This window comes from Aphidius gifuensis, linkage group LG1, assembly GCF_014905175.1.
Source record: "Aphidius gifuensis isolate YNYX2018 linkage group LG1, ASM1490517v1, whole genome shotgun sequence".
Taxonomy (NCBI): Eukaryota; Metazoa; Arthropoda; class Insecta; order Hymenoptera; family Braconidae; genus Aphidius; species Aphidius gifuensis.
The window spans coordinates 28569219-28594245 of NC_057788.1; the positions used below are offsets into that span (position 1 = coordinate 28569219).

Sequence of the window (25027 nt, forward strand, 5' to 3'; positions counted from 1 at the left end):
AACCGATAAAGAAAAAATAATAAATAAAAATAAATATTAAAAGATTTATTAAAAGTTTCTTGACAATGAAAACCTTTTATATTTTTTTATTTTTTCTTTTTCATTTCTACTTTACGCTTAACACGGTTCGAAAAAAAAAAAAAGCAAAAAAGATTTATTTTTAGTAATTTCATGATGTTCTAATTGAAATGTTTAATAATAAAATCAGTTACTCGAAAATTTTACAATTTTCAATTGAATATTTCATATATAAATTGTAACATCGAATTTATCTGGATTTAATCTACTATTGAATTTTTAAAACCAATCGAAACATTTCGATATTACAAAGAATCAGTTGAATTTACATTGTTCAAAAAATATATTTGAGTAATGAACAGCAAGCTTGAGCTTTTTTTTCACAATTTTATTTAATTCAAAAATTTATAGCTTTGTTAAATTTTATCAATTTAAAGTATTCAGAAAAATTTGCTTATAACATTAAGAAAATTAGATAAAAAAATAATAATAAAAATATTTTGAGTAATGAAAAAAAATATAAATATTAAAAAATAGAGCAATACAGAAATTGGATTTTTAAAAATCAAATAAATTCTGGTTACTATACACGTATACGTAATATGCTTGTGACGTGTGTACGAACCAATTGAATTAACCGAGTTTTCAATTAGCTACGTGCTTCAAAATTAAAATAAAAAATGGTTTTTGTCTGAATCAAACTTTTAAAATGTTTATCAAAAAAAAAAATAACACAAATAATGTATTATATTTTGAAACCACATGGTTCGTTTGATAATTCTATATAAATAACAAGGGTTATGTAAAAAAGCGAAAATAAAATATTAATAATACTTTGATGTTGAACCTCAAACATTAAAACAAATATAATAATTACAAAACAATATTTTATATTGCGATAATATTACAATAAAAATTGTAATTTAAAAATACAAAAAAAAAAGTCCAAAGTGAATTATTAAATATTTTGTTGAATTAAAATAAAATTACAATTGAAATAATTATAATTGAAAATTTATGTAAATAATAATAAATATAATTGAATAATAATAATTTTATAATTTGAAAATTTTAATGTATCATTATAAATTAATGAGAAAAAAAAGAAAAAAAAACATATCGATTTTAGTAATTTAAAAATTATAATAAATTAAAATACAATTTAAATCATGAATTTAAATTTTATGTATATTTTTTTTTCACACAAATTGACATTTAATTACATGTACAAATTGAAATGTCTTTCAAGTGTTTTATTTATTTTTTAGAATTTTTTATACACTAGCAAAGTGTCTGCCTGAGAGAGAGTACAGTTTGCTCATGTAAACCTTAAACAGCACACATTATACAAAGCGATTTAATTAGTAAAGTAAGTGACTTTCCACTCGAGAAATAATTTCTAAGAAAACTTAATAATTATTATTAAATATAGAATGATGTAAACTTCACTATTGTGGTATATTTGAACGTCTTTTCATGTAATAACTGACGAGAATATTAAATATCCAAAAAACAAAATAGAAAAAAAATTATTTAGAGCATGTTGAACAAAGCAAGCTAATTATTCAAAAGTTTTATTTTTCAATAAATAATATTTTATGTAAAAAGAACATTCTACTTTTTTTAATTTCTATTAATTAGTTATTCAAAAGAAGGATAATTGTTTTTTGCAAATAAAAACTGTTAATACTTGATTGTTTTTTTTTTTGTTAATTTTTCTCGAAATAATATATTATTTCCGTAGAGAAAATTTTTAATTGAAATTTAAACTAGTTGAATATTCAATTACAATTGTATAAAAAAATGAAAAATTAATTCTAATAAAATTGAATTTTAAATGAAAATATGAGAAAAAACGTTTGGAAAAATAAAAAATTCATGTGAAATTTGAATTTTTTTTTGAGGATCATGTGGAATTTGTAATTTTAAATTATTAATTTATCGAATATAAAAAAATTTTTGTATTATTAATTTATTACAAATTTAAATAATTATCATTTTATATATATCGTATTTGTTCATGTGATAATTTTTGAAATAAAAAATGAATTAATTCTCATAATTTTAGTATTTAAAATTCCGAGTGTTTTAATAAACTTGCTACGTTTTTATAAATATTAAAAAAAGTATAAATTATATCAATTATTTAAATTATATTTTTCAAACATTCATTTGATTATTAAAATTTTTCATTTCGATTATTATTGATGTATTTATTTAAATAATAAATCACGTAGCTTTAATTCATTCAAATGAAATTGAAATTTGTGGTTGGTTAATCTACTCGACGACAAAATAAAAACAATAGAAATTTAAAATAACCGTAGATATTTAGATTGTTTATAGTCCAAGGGACAACTGGTACCATCCATCATCTAGAATATCCACCAGATTTACGACTTTGTCGCGATTGAATTATCACAGTTTCATACGAAAACGTTTTACATCCTTCTACTGTCAATCCGATAATCCCAAAATGTAACAATCTATCGTATTATCAATTCAATTGAGCTCAATAAAATGCATTTATATAGATTCAATAAAAAAAAAATTTAAATTAAAATAAAAATATATTGAATTAATTTATTTGTTCAATCGTGAGAAACCTGTGGTTTTCTTTATGATATGTTGAAAAGATTCGAGAAGAGAAATGTGATGCCATTCACTGGGTATCGATGAAAATTGCCTGCGGGTTACTAAGAAAAACCAATCTTTACTTTTTTTTTTTTTAAGAAAAAAAATACAAAAATTAATAATAGTTAAACAATGGAATGCAAATTGACTTTTTAAAACTTTTGTTTGCAAACAATATTCATTCTGATGATAGTAAAGTATCTTTAGAAATTCTTATCTTAAATTTTTCATTAACAATAACCACAAAAATTTGTTTACCAAAGTCAAAGCAATATTGAGCTTTTATTTTTCTTTTACTTTTAATAATATTTATTTTTTAAATATTAAAAAAATAACTCTTATAATTTGTATATTTTTTAAATTGAATTATTAATAAATTTATTCGTTGATGTATAATATATTATGAAAAAAATGAGTACATCAAAGCATTCCTGAGTTATATATACTCTCTCACTGGAATTTATATTTAAATATAAAAATAAATTCTTTGACGTCATTTTATGATATAAAATTTTTTTTCAATTAATTTATTATTCAATGAAAAATTTACCTAAATATGTGCTGTTGGTTATAACCCAGAATAATTTTAGCGGATCAACCATTAAAGCATCACATTCATCACAGTGTTAAAATCACAAACACCTTCAATATTTCCTTTTTTGTTATACCAAAAAAAAGTAAAAATCAATTTTTTAAAAAATTATTAAAATTAGTAGCTGGTAATTTATTGAAAAAAAAAAAAAAAATATTAATCACTTGAACACTGTACAGTTTAATGAGCTTTTAATTAAAAAATAAATTTTAATTATTTCTATTTTATTTAATTTAATAAAATTCTCACTTCACTTATTAACATGTAACAATATATGTATAAACTTAACCACCACAATAAACAATATGAAAACTCACAAAAATTTTAACACATGAATTTTCACAAGGGACCAATAAACATGTACATGAAAAGCTTTCAACATGAGTGACAAGACAGCATGAGATGGTTGTTAAAATGGCAATATAGTCTCAAATGTATCAAGTATACAAGCTTCTCAAAACATCACCATTTTTGTGATAAAAAAAATAAATACAATGTCACTTGTCATTGACATATTTTTTATCATTTAACGGATATACAAAGAGCAAACATACATTCAATTTGAATAAAACCCTTCAAACTTATCACAATAAAATTAATAAAAATAAATAAAAAAAATAGCAACAATTTTTAAATAACAATACAATTAAAATTCAAACGATTAAATAGAGCTGATAAAACTTTTTAAACAACAAAACAATTGACTCGCGGTTGAGAATAAATTTCTATTTTAGTTGAAACAATTTTTTTCGTGTAGATAAGAATTTTATCGTGGTTTTTTTTTTTTCTCTTCACGTGAAAAAGATAACCGTGAAATAGATAAAATTAACGACGGTGAGAAGTGAACGAGTGTCGGGGTGAATCTACTTGGTAAGTACCAATGGGGTCCAGCATGAAGCTCGTAGAATACACCAGATTTGCGCAGTCGCATTTAAAATCATATATGGCAAGTAGGATAAAAAATATATATAAGAGAATGGGATATAATAAGGGTGGGTACAATATCTACCCTCAGTCAATATACTGTGTCACCACGAGGTAGTAGTTGAGAGTAAAAAAAATATACTAGCTGTAGGTTCAATGTAACAAAAAAATAAAAAAAATATACATGAAAGAGACACTGGAGAGCTGGACCAGTCAGACTAACACCTATTATATGTTTATACAAAAAAAATATATATAAAAAAAATATTCAAACTACTCGTTGAAATCCGATTTTTTATTTTTTTATTGTAAAAAAATTTTTTCAAAAACATTTGTTTGATAGGATAGCAAATAAACTGTGTAAACTATTTTGAACTTTGAATTTTATTGACCGTTTAAAAAAATTTTTTCTCATTGAAATTTTTATCTATTTATTTTTAAAAATATTATTTCTTTGATAGAAAAATTTTATTTTGAATTTTTTTATAACAAATATTTTTCTTTTCTATTTCATTTCATTGATACTAATTTTTTTTTACTATTTTTTTTCAAAATTTGTTTATTTTTTTTTTCGATAAAAAAACAAGTACACATATATAAAAGTTTGATATTTTTTTATAAAGAAAAAAAAAAGAAGGTGTATCACGTCAAAGAATGAATTCTTGAAAAAATATTTTTTATAATATTTTAAAATTTTTCTTTATGGTGTAAAATGACTCTAGATAAACATAAAAGTAAAACTTGATAGTCTTATCTGTGCTTTATTGTTAGTTGTTGTTTGTTGGGTTATGGTTAGTTGGTGAGTTGGTTCGTTGGTTCGTTGCTCTCTTGTCATTTCTACATAAATGACTAGTTGAATTTTGTCCAGTTCCTTTGTGTAATTTTGCTGAACAAAGTGGTTGCCATACATATTTTATGAAATATACTAGTACTCGAGTATTGGGTTAAGACTGGATGAGAGAAAATTTCATTAAACATTCATAAGGAAAAGGATGCAACTGCAATTGCAATAGCTTTTAAACATATTGCTTTCATGACCAAGAATTATTTACAATAAATATTTTATTTATAAATGAATAATTCAATGATTATAAGTAAGTATATTTATAATAAATTGCTTCGTTCACTGTCATAACATAATTTTAAATAATTCATCATTAAAAATAATAACAAATTATATTAAACACACTTAATAAATTTCATCAAAAAAAAAAAAAAGGAATAATAGATTCGTTAACAAAAAAAAAGATTCATAAAAAACCACCACCCACTGCGACAATTCAGTAAAATTTGATTATAAAAAAAAGCTCGTTGTCACATACAAGTAAATATTTTTCAAGAGTGTCAACAGCCTATTATATACATCAAAAATTTATTCCTATTTATACTTGAGTGTCACATGAAACATGTCAAAAACATTTAACATACCAACGTAATTCATTTAATGTCAACTAAAATCCACTAAATTTATGACCATACATCCCTATACATTATTTTATTTAAACCATTTTAACATTTACAAAAAAAAAAAAAAAACTTAAATGTCACATGGACTATTCTATTTACCTTAAATCCCCCCAAAAAAAATTTCTATATTCAGTTATTCAAACATGAATATCAAATTATCCATAAGTAAATATTTGCATGCTAATTTATCCTCAACAACATAACAAACATAAGTAATTTTTTTTAATTTTCATACTAGATCAATAAATTTTTGGTACATGTCTATTAAGCATCGCGCAAGATATAATACAAACTAATGAGCATAATGTTCAGTGTCACAATATACAATTTACGTCATTTGTATTGAACATATATATAAATTAATTATTCAAAGTGAACTAATCGTGAATAGTGACTATATGTATGTATATCAATAAATGACAAAGAGAAGAAGAGAGAGAAAGAGAGAGAGAGTGTTGATGTGAAAGAGAATTAAAAGGGTCAAAACCTGTAATGAAAATCGTTGATGTTGATGAAACGTTTTGAAAATTATGGTGATGCTTTCATGTTGAATAATATATTGTGACAGACATGAGGTATGCTTGTCTGTTAAGGGTATGTATTGGTTAATATTGAAGGAGGAGGTAACAGGAGAATGTCATAATAATATGGCACAAGTGAAACTGCCTGTGTAATGTTCAATTCATGAATGTGGAAAAGGGAATGATCATCAAAACTGCAATGGAGAATGGATTGATATATATAACCATGTGTGTAGAGATAAAATATTGAGATTTAGTTCAAATTCAATTGAATGCATGTAAGTTTATATTTGATATATGGATCTATATGTAGGGAAGTTTCATTTGTACCAATTTACGAGGATCTATGGATACGCAAACAAGTGGGTTAGGCTGTTATAGGCCAGACACAATTATCCTGGGAATTATACCTTGGCTTGTGTTGGCTAAATGAAAATATTGGTTGAAGAATACGTTAATTATCATTCACTGTGTTTGAAGACAAATCAATGTTTAATTATAATTTTTAATTTTTACAGCTTGAAGGTTTTGAAATTTATTCGGTTCTTTTTTTTCAAGTGTATATTTACTTTTTTTTTCCATATTTTTATTTTTGATAATATGACAATTTTTGGGTATTATTGTTATCATTTTCCATTTTATATATTTAAAAATCATATTAAAAATATTGAAATTTGGTATTTTTTAGTTTTTGCTTTTTAGTTAAATTTGCTTTGATAAAATTTTTGATAAATTCTCTTTTTTTATCAACTTTAATAATTGATATAAAAAATGTCTTTGATACTTTTTTTTTTTTTTTATTTTTTAATATTGAAATGATGAAAAATTTACTTCAAATATAAATGGTTAGCATACACATGTGTATATGTGTGATACATGAAATATATAATGTGAAAAGTTTTTCTAGCTTGTATTGTTGTTTATTTTTTTGCACATTTTTATTACTTTTGTTAACTCATGTATTTTATTTTGTTATTTATTTTTTTAAGTCATCTACATCGGCCTTAAAATGGTAAAGCTACTTTCTTAGCTACAAGCCAGAAAAATTTTTTTTCTTCAAAAAAAATTTATGTATACATATGTATATATATGACTTTATAAAATGTTATTTTACTTTGGAAATGTTGGGACTGAAAAGTTGAACAAAAAAAAAATCAAGGTATAAAGTTGGTTGTTGAGAAGTTTTTTTTTTTTTTTTTCAATGTTTGATAAAAAGTCGTAATAGGTAGAGCTTTGAATGAGTTGAAAAAATTTTCAAATAAAGTATAATTTCAAAAAGTTAATATTAAAATTAAAAAATAGAAAAAAAAAAAAAAAAATCATTAAAATAGTTTTAGTAGTAAATTTTGTACTGTTAAAATTGAAAATTTAAATATATTTCGAAAATACAGTGTTTGATTGTAAAATTTATACATGAATAGTGTTTTGTCTGATTATTTATTCATGAAACTGTCGAGATTCTACGGTCAAGTTGAAGCTAGAAGCATACAATTGTTTGATTTTACCCAAATGTCCCATTCGTGTCATCGCGATACTATATATTGTAGACATCAGGGAACAATTGATTGAAACAACCATATCATTTATATATGAAATATTCATTTGGGAATAATATACACTGACCTATATTATAAAACAATTTTTTACTGTTAAATTTATCCCTTGATATTTATAAATAATAAATGAATAATAACTATTAAATGTTTCAAATAACAACTCAAACTATTTAAAATAAATTAATACTAAATTTACATCTAGACCAAAATATAAAATTCAAAAAAAAATAAAAATATCTGTAATTAATTTCTCCAACTTTCAGGATAATTATAATTGAAATGTTGTTTAAATATTAAAAGTATATTTTCATGAAATTTCTACTGAGAAATAAATTTTAATAACGTTTTTAATTTTTAATTTTTCAATCAAATTTTTATGTACTTTAAATAAATAAATAAAAATAAAAGTTTCATATGTATGTCAATAATGTCATGAGTTTAAAATAATTTTTATTTTATTTATTATCAAGTTTAGAAATAATAATGATAATAACAAGTTGGAAAGTATATTATTCTGATAGTAAAGATGAGGGTAGTGTTCTCGTAAACAAAACTGGCTTAATGTTTTTTTTTTTTTTGTCTTTATAATATATTTCTTTCTCACTCATTCAGGGTGTATATCGAAGTTAAAGTTTGAGACTTTGCGGCATTTCGCTTGGTAGAATTGTCTCTTGGGTTTTCCGGCATGTGCGATTTTCAGAAGAAAATAGATAGACACCAAGGATGGAGAAGAGTACACAGGCGGGCACGTTTGTGCTTCCGTCCGAATTTATCGCTTTCCACGTCAATGAGCCGAGAAAGAGATCCGGCATGAGGATGGGGGTTAAGAAAAAAAATAAATAAAGTAAAATAAGTAAAAAAATATTTAGGGTGAAATTCTCAGGCTCGCCTTTTAACCAGTCACTCACTTACTCAATGTTTTTCTCACGCTAAGGGTGGAAATGGATACATTTGTTGGAATGTTTTCATATCAATTTTAAAAAAATGTTTTTTTGCTAAAATTTATCTCATAATATCGTGAGGCAATACTTGATATCAATTTCAAAGTCAATATGTAAACTTTAACTTTGATTTCAAAATATCATGTATATTTGTAAATGAAAATTAAATAAAAGTGAAATATTATATTGGTACTTGGAAATCTATATTTGTTGAAATTATAAATTTACAATAAAATGAACATTAAACATTAAAATTCAATAATTAATAGTTTGTGATTTGTTTACTTTTATAAGATAAATTTATCTATTAATAATTAATAATTAGTTTTTTTTTTTCAACTAAAAAAAATATTAATAAATACACAAAGATAATAGAATTTTAAGTTTATTCAATCGATAATTGAAATACTTGTGGATTTGACGTTTTATAAAATTTATTCTTGCATTATTAATTAACAAATGAATAAACAATTCATGTATAATAAAGATTAAAACATCTGTTTTTAATTTTTATAAATTTAAAGAAACTTTATAGAAAAAAAATTCAAGGAAATAATCCATTCATTCGTGATAACTTTAATCTACTTGAGAGAAAAAATTTTAATTAAAATTTACAGGTTTTTAAATCACAATTATAAAAATTCAACAAATGTTGGAGACAAAAAACCTATTGAAAAATTGTATTGACATAATGAAAAATAAATAAAGTTTTCAAGTATTTATTATTTAAATGTTTTCATTTTAAAAAGACATTTATTTATTTATTAAAATTATTTCTTTAAATAAATTTTCAAGAGTTTTTCATTATTATTATTATACAAAATTTTACTAAAAGTATCTGTAAGACTGCTGTCAGTTGGACTAACTGGTACTTTAAACTCTAGTTTTGAAAAATATTCGAGTCACTGCATAATTCTGGCGCCCAAGAAGAGCACACTTGATACATATTTTTTTTATTTCTTTCAAAGCTTTATGTTTTTTATTCAAGATAGAAAAAAAAAAAAAAGATGAAACAAAATGAATGAAAAAAATAAAAAAATAATTTTTGAACATGGTAAAGTGACAGAAGCAGGCAACTAGGAGTACTAGAGTTGAAATGAATGTAAACCCAGTGAGTAAAATTATTTGGAGTACAAGTTGAGTACAGAGATTTTTTTTTTTATTTGGTACCATTGCACTTTTTTTTTTGAATTTTATTCAAACTGTAAAAACTCTGAACCATACACACATATGTATAAATAAAAAATATATACATTGATAATGTGGAAGTGTATTGTAAATATATTTAAGTATCTGTATATATTCATATATGTATATAGCATTGTATAAATGTAGAGACACAGTGTGACCTCATCCTGGATATACCACGAGTTTCCGTATATTTCCCGACCAACTACTAACTGCCACAAAATTTATAGGTTTCCGTGTCAATAAGCCACCGCGAGTGCGGTAAGTACGTACGTTGGATAAAATATATTTTCTACTATTCCTTTTTCAAAGTAGCAAAAAGGCAAAGAAATTGAATAATGATTCAAGAAAAAAAAAAAATCAAATAAAGATGATTAAAAAAGTTGAGTAAAAAAAAATTATTCAAGACAAATTTTTCGAGAAATTTTTCATTTTGCTTTTATTATTATTTAAATCTACTTATGGTTTTGTAGAAAAAAAATAATAAAGCTTGGAAAATTTTTTTTTTAAATATGTAAATATGTCTGACAGAACGTTGACTTGTACTACTTGGAAAAAATTTGTTTATATAATTTTGTAAGCTTTTTTTGCATTTGGAAGTATTGGTAGATAAACAATTGAAAAAAAAAATAAAAAGGATTATAGTTATTATTATTTAAAATCCTTTGAAATATACAAGTGGTACAGGTAAACGTTATGTGAAACGTGTTCATGTGTGTAAATTTTGTTGAATGAAAATAACATTTCGCAATATTGTTTTTGGTTGAGTGAATTTTTTTATATGCAAGGATTGAATTAACTTTACGATTTTGAATTTTATTGTTATTTTAAAACACGGATATTAACATGTTTTATATATTATTTTTTTTATTTTTAATTTACGAGAATGTTCAGTCTTTTTTTTTTTTTATTTTTCGACCATCATTACTCGATACTTGAAAAGTTTTTTACTCGTCAATAGTTTATGAGGGTACTGTTGACTATTTTATATATATAGAAAATAACTCCAGCAAATTCAAAAACATACCATTGATTTTTCAAATTGTTTTTTATTTATTTTGTTATTATTATTTTCATGTATGACAGGTTTTTTGTTTGTTCTATCCGTTGATTTGTATGAGGCATTGAATTTACATGCTTCATTATTTTCTGTCGATTAAAAAAATTTTATAAAATAAAACTATATATGTTAAAATCTATCGTTATGCAATATATTTTTTTTTTTTTATTATTTAGTTTCATTTTATCGTATTTTATGTACAATAAAAATTCAGATCATTGAACATCAACGTTTTACATTTTACATATTTTTAAATCCGTAAAATATGAAAAACAATAATAAAAAAAAATTAAAAATAATAATCAAGGCTTTATTTGAGATAATAAAAATATTGCAATAAAATTTTATATATTATTCATTAATTTTTCAATACTATTTATCATTAAAAATATAAAAAATATTCAAATTTATGTAAAGAAAATTTTGACGATAAAACGGATATGTTAAATTCAAATTGAAAAAATACAGTTAAAAATACAACTATTATTTTTTTTAAAGTAAAAAATTGAATGGCAAAAAAGTATCTGGTGACATTTCATCTTAAACACTGTGATAGTTATATCAAGTTCACAAGAAAAAATGTTCAATTGTTCGAGTGGCAAGTTATTATTGGCATTTCGAAAAGAACGAAAAAAAAAAAATAATAAAAATTGAAATTGATCTGGGCCAATGTTTTACAGTAGTAAATAATTGTACGACTGCACAATTTTCTGTTCAAGAGTTTCCATCAATTTTAAAAATAATTTTTCTTTTATTTATTTTTTTCAATGATAACGATGCCATATAAAACTCAAGAAACGTATAAGTATATATCCCTGAAACACCCAATATTCCATTTCTATCAATTTCATATATAGTTATACACTCAATCATTTTTTTTCTTTTATATCTAACTATTTTTTTCTTTTTACAAAAAAATAAAATAGTAAAAAAAAAAGAAAAAAATATATAAAATCGACTTCAATAAGATATTTTCAACTTATGTCCTAAACAAAAAAATAAAAAAAATAAAAATAAGAATAAAATAGAATTTAACAAGAGACAAATTTACAGTGCAAATGGGGTGACCTCTTTTTTTTTTAAATTCAACTTTTTAATACATTTTTTTTTCTTCTACTTTTCGTATATACCCAATAAAAAAATATAAGTATATTTATGAAATATAAAGTGACAAATTCTGTATGTACAGTGTCGACCACTTTTCCATGGTATAAAAAATTTACTTTAGTAAGTTTTGTGTGTGGCACATTGGCCATTGGCATTTTAAATTTTTTTTTTATTTTTATCAGAATATAAATCTGATATTTGATATTATTATTCATCTATTTATAAAAAATAGTATCACCGGTGCAAATAGAATTTTCTGACAACTCAGTGTCATCAATTTTTCATTCGACTATACATATTTTTTTTTTCTCTCTTTCAATTTTTCATTTAAATCCCCTAAATTGTTTTTTCGTTTATTTTTCGCTTTATGTACATAATCAATTTTAGTTAAACATATTGTTAAAAAAAAAAAAAAAGGATATTTAAATTTTTAAAAAACAAAATGAAACACAATGTTAAACAACAATTCATTTCCCATGAGATAAACAAACCTGACAAGAAAATATATATAATATATAAAATGTAGTTTTGAAATTGTACTTTATGTTCATAATGTTGTGAACACAATAAATTATATCATATGCCAACTTTCAATACACAAAACAATAAACATGTAAATTTTGTTTTAAAACAAATCTCATTGTATTATATACATATTATATTTTAATGATATTTAAAATAAATATATATCAATTATTGATAATTTAATAAACATTTTTAGAAAATCATAAAACATTATTACAACGATTTATGTCAATTAACTAAATAACATATATAATTTATAAATCAAATAAACAATTTCAATTTAATACTTGTGTATTATTATTAAATTTGAAATTTAAATTAAAAATTTTATTATAAATATTTTGATTTGTATTTTAATGGATGTGAGTATGTGTATATACATGTCACGAATATTGCACAAGTTTCAAGGTAATTTTAGTTTTCTAGAAAATTTATTTTATACATATATATATGTGTTTATATAAAATATGCAGAGTGAGTAGCACACATTAGAATATACATATCCTATAATATATGTACGATACCAATAACAAAAGTTTCACTACTACCAAACTCGTAATTTAGGTGGCTGGTAAATTTTAGTTTTCCAAAAGACGAAAATTAACACAAATCCCCAATGGTAGAATTAATGTTTTTGAATATTTTCAAAATTCAACTGACTCATTTGACATTTAATACTTGATAAAATATTAAATATAAAACTTTTTAATCAACAATTTAAAACGAAGAAAAATTATTTCTATTATTTTGATATTTTCGAAATTTCCTTTTGAATAATGTTGTAATTTAATGAATGTCGAATTTTTCAGTTAAAAGAAAAGTATATAAAATACAATTTATAAAATTACAAAAGACGTTGAAAATTCATTTAGAAAAGCAAAGAGTATTGTTTGAATAATTCATGGGATTTTCATTGTTTGAAGAAATATGTCGGTATGTTTATTTATATGTAGAGAACAATATTTAAAACTTCAAAGTAAAAGAAATAAAAAAAAAAAAATATAAACAAGTTGTTAAAAAAAACTTACCAGAATTTGGTCCATTGCTATTTGGTCTAGCTGATATGGCGCCATCTCTAGCTTCAACTTCAAGTGCATAAGCACCTTGTTTTTCACGATCAAACACTACCTTGGTAAATATTTCACCAGTTTCACGATTTATTTCGAAATAATCTTTACCCTCATTTCTATTGCTGCTAACAACATAATAAGTGACCTGAAAAAAAAAATGTATTTTATTTATTTATTATAAAATAAATTATTATTATTAAACTTCAAGTTGTTAAATAATAAATATAACTTTTTTTTTTTTTTAATACTGTGCTAGTTTTATTATTTTTTATATTTATTTATATCTTAAAATTTTATGTATAGAAACTTCAACGAGTTGTATTTACTTTTTTCGAAAAATTTATTATCATTTCTATTTTTGTTTTCTTTATCTTTATATACTTTTAAAGTTTAATTTATATTTACTATTATAACAACGGTTGTGTATTAAATAAAAAAGAAATCAAGATATTTTAATTACCAAATTGTTTGGTGCTGTACCATCCTTATCAATAGCATTAACTTGGGTAACCATTGTACCAACTGGTTCACCCTCAAGTACTGTTTCTTGTTCACCCTCGGTAAACAGTGGTATCTCATCATTGACATCCTCAAGTACAATGAATACAGTTGCCTCAGAAGCCAACTGCTGAGCACCATTGTTCTAAAAATTATTTAAACAAATATAATTATTATTTGAATGTTATATTAATATAAATTAATTAATGTTTATTTGTAGATACTTACTTCAACACGTATTGTTAAATTATAATTTTGTATACTTTCAAAATCTAAGGGATGATTTACTTTAATATCAGCCCATGTGACATTTTCTCTTGATGATGTTTCTGATCTTTGTTGTAAATAAAATGTATGAAATTTATTTGTTTGTGCTGTTGATCCTGGCATTAAGTGATAAAATACCGTTGGATTATTTTCAATTCCTGAGCTGTTAAAGATAAAACCAAATATTAAATATTAGTTACATATTAAACATTTATGATGCCCAAAAAAATTGAAGAAATAAAAAAAAAAAATTTCTTTTGGGCTAAATTATATAAAAAATATATATATATATACTTAAAACGAATATAGAAACGATAACGAAAATTTCCCTAGGGTATAAATTATTGTTTTAATAAAAAAATATTTCATGCGATACACGTTGTAATTAAAAAAAAATTGTTTACTTTAATAAAAAAATATATTTTTTCTTCTAGATAATTTAAATATATTTACCTAACGCACACGTCGCAATTTTCTACTTTTTTTTTTGTTTTTTTTTCTATTATTTTTTACAAACAATGAATGTATATATATATTTTTTTTTTTAGATTTTTTATTTTTTTTTTTTAATTATCTCGTTGTCGTTTCTTTCTCGTTATATTTTTTTAAAAAAATATATATACAATTCCCATAACCTTGTGACGTTAATATTTTGATTTTAATATTTTATAATTCTTAAAAAATTTTTTAAACACACTTGCAGGCGACATGATCATTAAAAAAAAAAAAAAATTAATTAAATATAAATTCTACTGTACTTAACCACCCACTACTTGAATTTTTTTATTAATTTAAAATTTATTTTCTCTCAACACCTCTATGTTATTTAAACAACTATATCTTGTGATTAAAAATTTTTTTTTTCAACATTATTCTTGTTATTTTAAACCATTTTTTATAAGTAAAAAAATATTTAATAATCTAAATAAATATGTCGCCGAACACGACGCTCGATAGACCCTTTATTCAACCAACTATTAATAATTTATATTTACTCTTTTATATTTACATTAGCCACGTTGTAAATCATAAATAAATAAATCATAAAACTACTGTTTTTATGATAAAAAAATCACCATTTTATTTACCAAGTTAAAACAAGCAAAATGATAGTATCAACATAACAAAAAAACAAATTATTTTTGTTATATATATATATTTTTTAAATAAATTGATAAACGCTCGAGGAACGTCAATGTTCGGCTCATATTTAACTGACCGTGTTAAATATGCTTTTGTGTATTAAGTACATGTGTCATTCGTGTGTGATGTTAGTCTCTCAAGCGTGAATTCACCGTAACAATATATGACTTATGCATATGTGCGCGTAATAAGTGTAAACATCTATATTTATAAATATATACTATATATTATATAATATATATTCACGTGGTTTTATATTATATATATAAGTTAAAAGCAAATGCACAATTATAAAATGCAATATGAATTTTATCCTTACTATTTTTTTTTTTTTTTGCACGTTAATATCTAACGGATTAAAATATTAAAATACGGTGAAAAAATGTACATAGTATGAAAAGATTGTAAACCATGTATCCCATACAACAGACAAGTATTGATATTTTTTTTTTTTTTTTTTTTTTTGGTGCTTTAGAAAAGAATAAATTTATTTATCAAGTTGATATAAAAATTTGTGCCGCGGTGTGATTAGACGGGGTTAATTCACGTGTAGTACGAATTTTTGTGCGCGTGATATTAAATTTATATTAGATTTATTATTTTTTTTTGTTATTTGTAAGATACATATCTTGTGACTCATTTACCCACATATTAAAAGAAAAAAAAAACACCGGAAAAGTCATACAGTGTCATGGAAAATTTTGTGTATATACTGATAATATTTATTTTTGTTTGTTTTTTTTTTCTTTTTAATTTTTTTTATTTGTGATAATGTGTTTATATGTATGTACTATATTGATTATCTCGCATGTGAAAATATTATTAATTTCATATTTTTTAAAATCAATTACATTATCGTGTGTCTGATAAAGATTGAGAGCTTTTTTCTTTATATTTTTGCCTTTACATTAATACGTTCGATTTTAATTTATTAAAAAAATTATTTTAATTATTCCGAGATGTACATTTGATAGATTAAAATAATTGTGTTTTATTTTTATTATTACTGCAAAACTAATAATTAAAAATTCACATTCGCGTATGAATTTTTTTTTTTCTAGCTGTTTCTACTATTTTAATTTGCATTTTGTATTTTCATCAATAAAATTTCTACGTTTAAATTAACTACGGCTTTGAAAGAGACTAATTTCAACGAAATTTATAAGCAACTGACGAAACATGCCCAAAAATTAATTACGGCATTCAAAATATATGTTTGATCTTCTATTACTTAAGTAATCAATTGATGCAATACTATCATTTTTTTTTTTCTAAATCTGCATTGAGATAATATATAGTTAAAACGTCTGAATGTATTTCTAATTTAACTTTTTTTTGCTTTTTAAAAACATTAAGTATTCGGATGATAAAACATTATAAATTAATTGGCTATATATATTAATAGAATTAATTACTTTAGGCATCGACTAATTAAAAAATTAAAATTTAATAACATACTTTTTCAAAAAAAAATTTATAAAAATTGTCAATTTTTCACTGACTACGATACGTTTTTGCAGCATTCTTCAGCAAAAAAAAAAAAAAAATTAAATTAAATCATTAATATCAAAAATATAATAACCGATATATCCGAATGAAAAAAAAAAAATTAAAGGGCACAAAGGATCGACAGGCAGCACGTGTGAAAATAATTAATAATAAATATACAATGATAACAATAAAAAAAAAAAACTTTAAAACACAATTTTTAAAATACAAAAAAAAAAAAAAAATGTAAACCAATTACTCAACAGATATTTTACGGATAAAAATTATATAAATTTTCAATAATTAATCAATATAATTAAAAATAAATTTATGGGATTTTAGGAAGCATCTATGTCGAGGCATGCCCAAAAAATGTTTACGGCACACATAATATGTATCGAACTATGGGTTCATTGTAAATATATTTATATATAATATGAAAAAAATTAAAATATAAAAATTAATAATAACAATAATTAATTTACGTATCGTGATTCGCGCGACGAAAATATTTTCACAATAATATTAGCCTTAAATTGTGTTACTTTGATAACTTAATTTTTTTTTTTTTTTTTGGTTTTTCATCTACAGTCTTGTCATCAAAGAAAAAATAAATAAAAAAAAAAAACGTGAGCAGGCGGTATGAAAGTCTCATGTCATCGCGATGAAACGCAGTGACTGCTCACGTCGACTTTTAATTTGAAATAAGAAAAAAATATATATAAGAAAAATTCTGAAGTGATAAAAAAAAAATTGTTTTTCATTTTATAATAGCGTTATAAAAAATTGGAGTAATTTAATCTTAAATTTGACATTTAGAATTTTATGAAAAATAAAAAATATAATATAGTCACTGTGATAATAATTGAATTTAAATTTTGAAAATACAAAAACATCAAGTCTTCGTGAACAGCCACACACCGATAAATATACGTGCATCGAAAATTTTCATGTAAAAGTGTCAAATGTTATATTTTGTTTCTATTTTAGTGTCAATGTTATTTTTTATTTTTAAAAAAATGTGTTAAACCGAATTTTTTAGACATGTAATTTTTATTTTTTTTTCTGTTAAAAAAGCAACATCTGGCTGCACATCCGTGTGTCATATACTGTTTGTCAAAAAAGTCAGTGTAAAAAATATATATCTATAAAATGCTTGGTGTCGGATTAAGAAATAAAAAATATAAAAAAATTTAAAACCCACTGTAAAGCAAAATAAGAGGATAAAGTTTCCAACAATGTTGTTTTTCTATTCGTATATATATAAAAATTTAAAATCAACTAATATATAAGCTTAAATAAAATAACAAAAACTTTACACTCATTACCACCAATTTAAATCCGATAAAATAATATATAAATTTTCAAACTCATATCCTCTTATTTTACCCTACCTAAAAAAACAAACAAACAATCTAAAAACAAAATTTAAAAAAAAAACAAATAAAATAGTGTATTAAATGTCCATGTTTGTGATAAAAAAATTGTGTAATTAAAAAAAAAAAAAAAATAAACAATCAATATTATAAGTATATATAACCACGATGATGTATCAGTATCTGTTGAAAGATAAAATAATAAAAAGGTGTGTGTATATGGAAAAAAAAAAAAAAAAGGTAAATGAATAAATGAGTGTGATGGGTAATTCGTACACAATATCAATTAACGTGCACAAGAACAATACTGCCACGAGATATTATTGCGTGCAGGGCGGGTTCGTGCAGCCGCACGGAGGCATTAACAGTGTGACAGACCTGGCTTTAACAGACACAACTTTAGCACCAACGGCCATGTTCTCTTTACAGTAGATCGGGCCATACGCAACGTGGTCCCATACGGGAGGATTATTAGCACGGTCCACAACGTCAATTTGAACCTCCACGGTTCTTGACAAGGGCGGATAGCCCTTGTCTTGTGCCATCGCCTCCAGCTTGTATGTCTCGCGCTACACCACATACGTATATAACAAATGGAAAAAGAAAAAAAGTACGTCGTTAGTCTTGTCTAGTGCTCATGACAGATATTTTTAAAACTCATAGGAGTTTTCTCATGGATTTTTTTTTTATGGAAGTATTTTATCATCTTGAAAATTTATATGTATATTTATAAAATTCAAGATTATATTTTTAGGATTATAGGAAATTGGGCTTTTATTTAATTTGATTATGATATAAACTTGCCGAATTGGAGTTTTTTAGTTTAAGGAATTAAATTTGGATTTATTGGATTTTTAAATAAATGGATAAATAATAATAATATTGATCGTTCTCTCGCTCGTTTGAGGATATATTTTATCACGGAGGCAGCAGCTGGAGGCTGATCGACCATCGTAGACACCGTGACTCTCTCGTGACAACCTGTATACCTATATCAACCATCTAGGAAGTGTTTTTTTTTTGTTCAACTTCCTTTTGATTGAGATTTTTATTTTATTAATTTAACCATTATTTTGGTAAACAAAAAAATTAATAAATATCAATTATTATCGCCTAAGTATTTGCAAACAAATTTTTTTTTTGATTTGTTTGTCTCATATTTTAGTCCCTAAAGCGATCGTGTGCTAACGATCCAATGGGTCTATATGAGACTAAAACCTAATTTTTAGTAATTAATGTTTTGTGTGTTTTTTCGATTAATTTACCTGCAATAATATTACGAATTTCGTGTGTAGACATTTTCCCTAGTATTTTATTTTTTATTATTAGGTAAAATAAAAATTAATTTTTCAAAGTTTATATAAAAACTCAATGTATCAGTTAATTAATGAAATTATTATCATTTTTTTTTTTTAATTAATCTCACACACAGTATAATTTTTTTTTCACCATATTAGACGAAAAAAAATAAATTTTTCACAATATATTTTGAATATATTTTCTCTTTTGTGTTATATTCTTAATTTTATTATTTTTTTATAAATTAATTTAATTTCTACTATTATGGTGAAAAAATAATTATAAAAGTATTTTTTATTTTTAAATTACTATGACATACTCATCATAGATGAAAAAAAAAAAAAAAAAACGAGTGTACTTTACAAGGCACACTCACACGCCGCGCTGGACCATACGTGCTTTATTGTTAATAATTAAATAAACACTTGTTAATATTTGCCACTCAATAACGTCGTTGTTATTTTATAGAGTGTAAATTATAACAAAAAAAAACAAATAGTATCAATGAAAAGTAAAACAAGTAGTTTAAAAAAAAAAAAATTTAAACAAAGTATATTATTTAATTATAAATTAATGATAATAATTAATGAAAATTTAATAAACAAATAATTAGATAAAAAAAGAAAAAAGAAAATAATAAAATTGAATAATTGTTTGTTTATAAATAAGTTGATTGTTTTTGTTTATAATAATAAAATTATAAATAAAAAATATATTGAATTTTTATTCTTTTTTTTTTCTTTTTTTTTCTGTTGTTGTTGTTGTTGTTGTTGTTTGTTAGTTGTTTTAATAGGATATAAAATAAAGAGAGCACTGCATGGCGCGGCACGGCATGTCTCTTGTCTTGGTCATGTCGTGGCATACAAACCTGGCTTTCACCGACGTCACTACAGTACCCACTGTGACATTTTCTTTGATGTGAATGGGGCCGTATACATTCGGATCCCATAGAGGAGGTTTATTGTTTCTGTCTACGACGTCTAACTCAACGTCCACGTCTGCTGACAAGACTCGTGTCCCTTTGTCAGAGGCCTGCACCTTCAGGCGATACCTGTCTCGCTATTGGCAAAATATGGGCCGTCAAGTTACAGGACAATTTTTGGGACCAATTTTTTTTTATGTAATATTTTTTTTTTTTTATTATTATTGATGTTGTGGCTGTTGTTGTTGTTCTTTTTTTATTAATATTTTTTTTTATTGAATTTTTTTTTTGATTTTATATCTGCACCGAGATTATTTAAACGTGATACTACAAAAAAAAAGTTTAATTAAATTTTGAAAAATCTATTAATATATGCAGACAGAGAGAGAAAAAAAACGCGTTTTATATAAAAGTTTTAAAAAAGAAAAAATTAATTTTTTTGAATATAATTATTAACATTAAAAAGCTATTTATTTATTTAAAAAAAAAAAAAAACAAAATTTTATAAAAAGCTAAGCTTGAATATGTAACTTATAAATTAATGAATTAAAATTTTTTTTTAAATATAAATAGCTTCTTAATTTTATAATGATAATCGCGTATTTTAATTAAATTTCAATTATCAATTAAAATAAAAATAAATAAATAACGCAAGCCGAAGTCTGGTAGGTATCCTCGCGAGGGACTTTATTAATAAAAATCCCGCGATTGACGAGCCAGATTTCGCTTAGCTCTGTAACACTCAAATTATTAATGAGGTTGTGATAAATTTTATCAAACAATTAGACAATAAAACAAACGTTTACAGTGAACGCCGCAGTATTATTGGCGGCGGTAGAAATTTATATATATAATATAAATAAATAATATGTCAAAATATATTTCGATATATTTTTTTTTAAATATATCGGTGTATACAAGACGGCAAATATTACTATGGTGCTGCTACATATTTTATATTATATAATTATAGCAATAAAATTTATTTGTATTTGTGCAACATTGCAAACAAGTACAATACTATACTGTATTGTTATTATATTCTTTTTTCATTTTTCTTTTACTAATTTAATTTATTAATTATCCGTTAAAAACGACACGATGGATACCTACGCAGCCCAGGCTGAATTAAAAACGAAAAAACCCCCGACAGAATAAGATAAATTAATTTAGAAATAATTTAATTTAAAAAAATATAAATAAAACAATGAAAAACAACAAAAACGCAACATAAATAATAATAAATTAAATGTAATTAAAATGTAATTTAAAATTAAAATATTATATGAGCTTATAAATAAATAATATAAAAAAAAAATGAATTTAATAATTGAATTATTTTTCAATTAAAAATTAAACAAAAAAAAATTATAAATATTTCTGGGCAGCAAGAGCAATGAACAAAATAAATAAATTAATTTTAAAAATGATTAATAAAAAATTAAAAAAAACAAACAGTTATTATGTTAATAATAAAATTAATTATTAATAGAAAAAAGAAAAACCATGATAAAGCCATAAACCATAAATGAAAATATAAAAAAATTTATAAATAATTGAAATAATAAAAAAGAAAGAAATTGAAAAAAAAAGTAAATGATAAATCTATTTAATATAGCAATTAAATGCACCCACAGAAAACGTTATAAATAAATAAAAACCCGCGAAAAATAATTAGTGATTTTCTTAGAAAAAAAAAAAAAAGTTTTTCCTACTTACTGGAGCACAGCCCTTCTATTATTAAAAATGTTTTTTTTTTTTTTTTTTCATATTTTTTAATTTTTTTTAAACGTATTTGTTCATCATGAAATCCGAAGAAAGAAAATGGTGCAATAAAAAAGACAAACATAAACAATAATAAGATGAAATTAGTTTGTTGTTCATATTGTTTTTTTTTTTTTTTTTCAAATCTTTTTTTTTTATACGAAATAAATGCAGGCAATGGCATGCAAGCAGAATGCGTCAAAAGAGGTTTTTATTTTAAATTAAAAAATTAATAATAAAATAGGAATTAGTAGAAATAATAATTAAAAGGTTTGTACTGTAGGATTGTTAGAGAGATTTTAAAATTAAAAATAATATTTACAAGGATGGATAGTAATATAAAAATAGAGGGGGACTATGGGGGAAATTTTTTTTTTATCTACATTTTCTTTCAAAAAGTTATATAAGCCGCTGGGATTTTTTATTTTTCTATAGATTTCCGATAACCATGTATTTTGATGAGTAAATATAATTATTATTTTTTTTTTTTTTCGTTTGTTTATATCGATGTAACTGATTACACAGTAATTTTTTATTTTTCTTTGATAATGCATAATCGGTATGCTGCCCCAATCACAAAGAAAAAATGTCACACCACGGAGTCCGTTCGTTATATTATTTTTTTTATTTATGATTTTTCCCTTTATTTATTTTGTTTATTATTTTTATTATTAGCTTATCAACTATGTATCCCGATGTACACTAAATTGTTGAATAGAAATTATTTAACATCTCGAAGAAATTTAATTCCCGAAGTTGACAAAATTATTGTTGATAAAAAAAAAACTAATAATGATCAAAGAAAAATATAAAAATCATAATTGAAAAATTATTTTAAATATATTTCTACTAATGATGGAAATTATTAAAATATTTTTTTAATTGAAAATAAAGATTTCAAATTGTTAAAAAAAAGTTGATGAATTTAGAAATTAAAATAAACTTGATTATAAAAAAAATCATATAATTGATGATAATAATTTTATGTTATTTTGTCAACTGGTTATTTTTTTTTTTTTATTATTAAAACTGTAAATAAATAATATCAACATGGGGCTCGGGGTGGAGTGGTTTATTAAGATTGAAGATATTAAAATTTTGTTAATTAAAAACGAGCGGGAGGAGCGAGAGAGCGCGATCCTTTTTCCTGCAAAGGATTCAAAAAAAAATATACATTCATCATAAAATATTGCAAGCATATTAAAACCAAAAAGTAAAAAAAAAAAAAAAAAAAGAAATGAAAAAAAAAAAAAAAACAAAAAGAAAAAGATTTTTTAAAAATCTTAATTAATTTTTTTTGTTTTTTCTTTTCTTTTTCTTTTTTTTTTTTTTTTGTTTTATAAATTCAGATGCACCACAAAATGCGTAGACACTGATGTACACCGTACATGGGTCTAATTATCTGGTTCCCACCTGCTCCTGGAAGTTTAAAAAACATCACTTCCCTTTTAAAAAACACAACATTCTCATTAGTATTAAATTTACTCTATTTTAATTTTATCAAATATTCAATTTGTTTTCTTTTTTTTGTTCTTTTAAAATCAACAAGTCAATGAAAATATTAATAAATCATTCTTGGTTAATATTTTTTTGATTAATATCTCTTTTTCGTTTTCAAATCAATATTATTTCTTTGTTGTTAATTTATTATTTTCATTAAGAACAGGCACTAAAAATATAATAAATTTTCATCTGAATGCACACGAAATTAATGATAGAAATATTTTTTTTTTTTTTTGTCATTGCCCACGCAGCCCCATCAGCTTCAAGTAACTTTAATTAAGAAACATTAACATTTATTTAAGAATAAATAAATAATAAATAATCCGAACCGATTGAATAATTTTCTAATTTTTACTGCACTTATTAAAAACAAAAAAAAAAACAATCATATGACTGACGACCGACAGTTGGAAATTGAAATGGTTGGCTTGTTTGATTGGATTGTAAAAACGTATATTGGAGGTAAAAGAAAAAAAAAAAACCGATAAAATCGATGCTCACCAAATTAAGCGAACATTATTGTAAGATAAAATGAAAAAAAAAAATTATTATAAATAAATATATATATATAAAAAAATTAAAATAAATATATATATAATTAAAAAAACAAGTGGAAGACAGAGATAGAAAGTGTGTGTTTTCTTTTCAATCAAAAAAATATATATATTATATATATTGGCCCGAATTGGTCGTTCGATTCAGGTACGTGAAGCATTTAAGGAATTCAGGCAATAGCTAAGTATTTATGTACATAGTGAACACATTGTGCATATCAATGGGAATTAAAAATATTCTATACAAGTGCCGTAAAAACGAAATTCATTTTCGTTGTAAATATATATTTTTTTTAGTGATATTAATTAAATAATAAATATCGATTATCAAAATCTTATATATTTTTTCTTTTTTGTATAAATATTCCCGGATTAGAATTTTTTATACTAATATATTGTCTTTAGTGTACAATCAAATTTTTGATTTTTTTTTTCTTTTTTTTGCTCAAATAGAAATTTAATTTTAATTGACGTAAATATTATTTAAATGTTGACTGTTGGTGTACACACAAGTTCAAAATTTATCTACGCAATCTATAACGATTCTGGAATGCGAAAAGCGTAAATTTATGAATAAAAAAGGATCAATAGTAAAAGCATTTTTGATAAT

At 23.0% G+C, this 25027-nt stretch overlaps 1 protein-coding gene across 4 annotated transcripts in view; it reads right to left on the bottom strand.

Moving 5' to 3' along the window:
- Window positions 1-25027, bottom strand: part of LOC122860117 (neural-cadherin) — an 80843-nt gene that overhangs the window by 32038 nt on the left and 23778 nt on the right. For 2 of the 4 annotated variants that reach the window (XM_044163774.1, XM_044163776.1), the window contains 4 exons: window positions 18754-18944; window positions 14330-14531; window positions 14064-14246; window positions 13562-13748 (listed from right to left, as the gene is read on the bottom strand). In XM_044163774.1, coding sequence (XP_044019709.1) covers window positions 13562-13748; window positions 14064-14246; window positions 14330-14531; window positions 18754-18944 — 763 coding nt within the window. Of the gene's footprint in view, window positions 1-3202; window positions 3323-13561; window positions 13749-14063; window positions 14247-14329; window positions 14532-18753; window positions 18945-20542; window positions 20734-25027 lie in introns of those variants that run through there. The other 2 variants (XM_044163775.1, XM_044163777.1) reach the window with 2 other exon arrangements.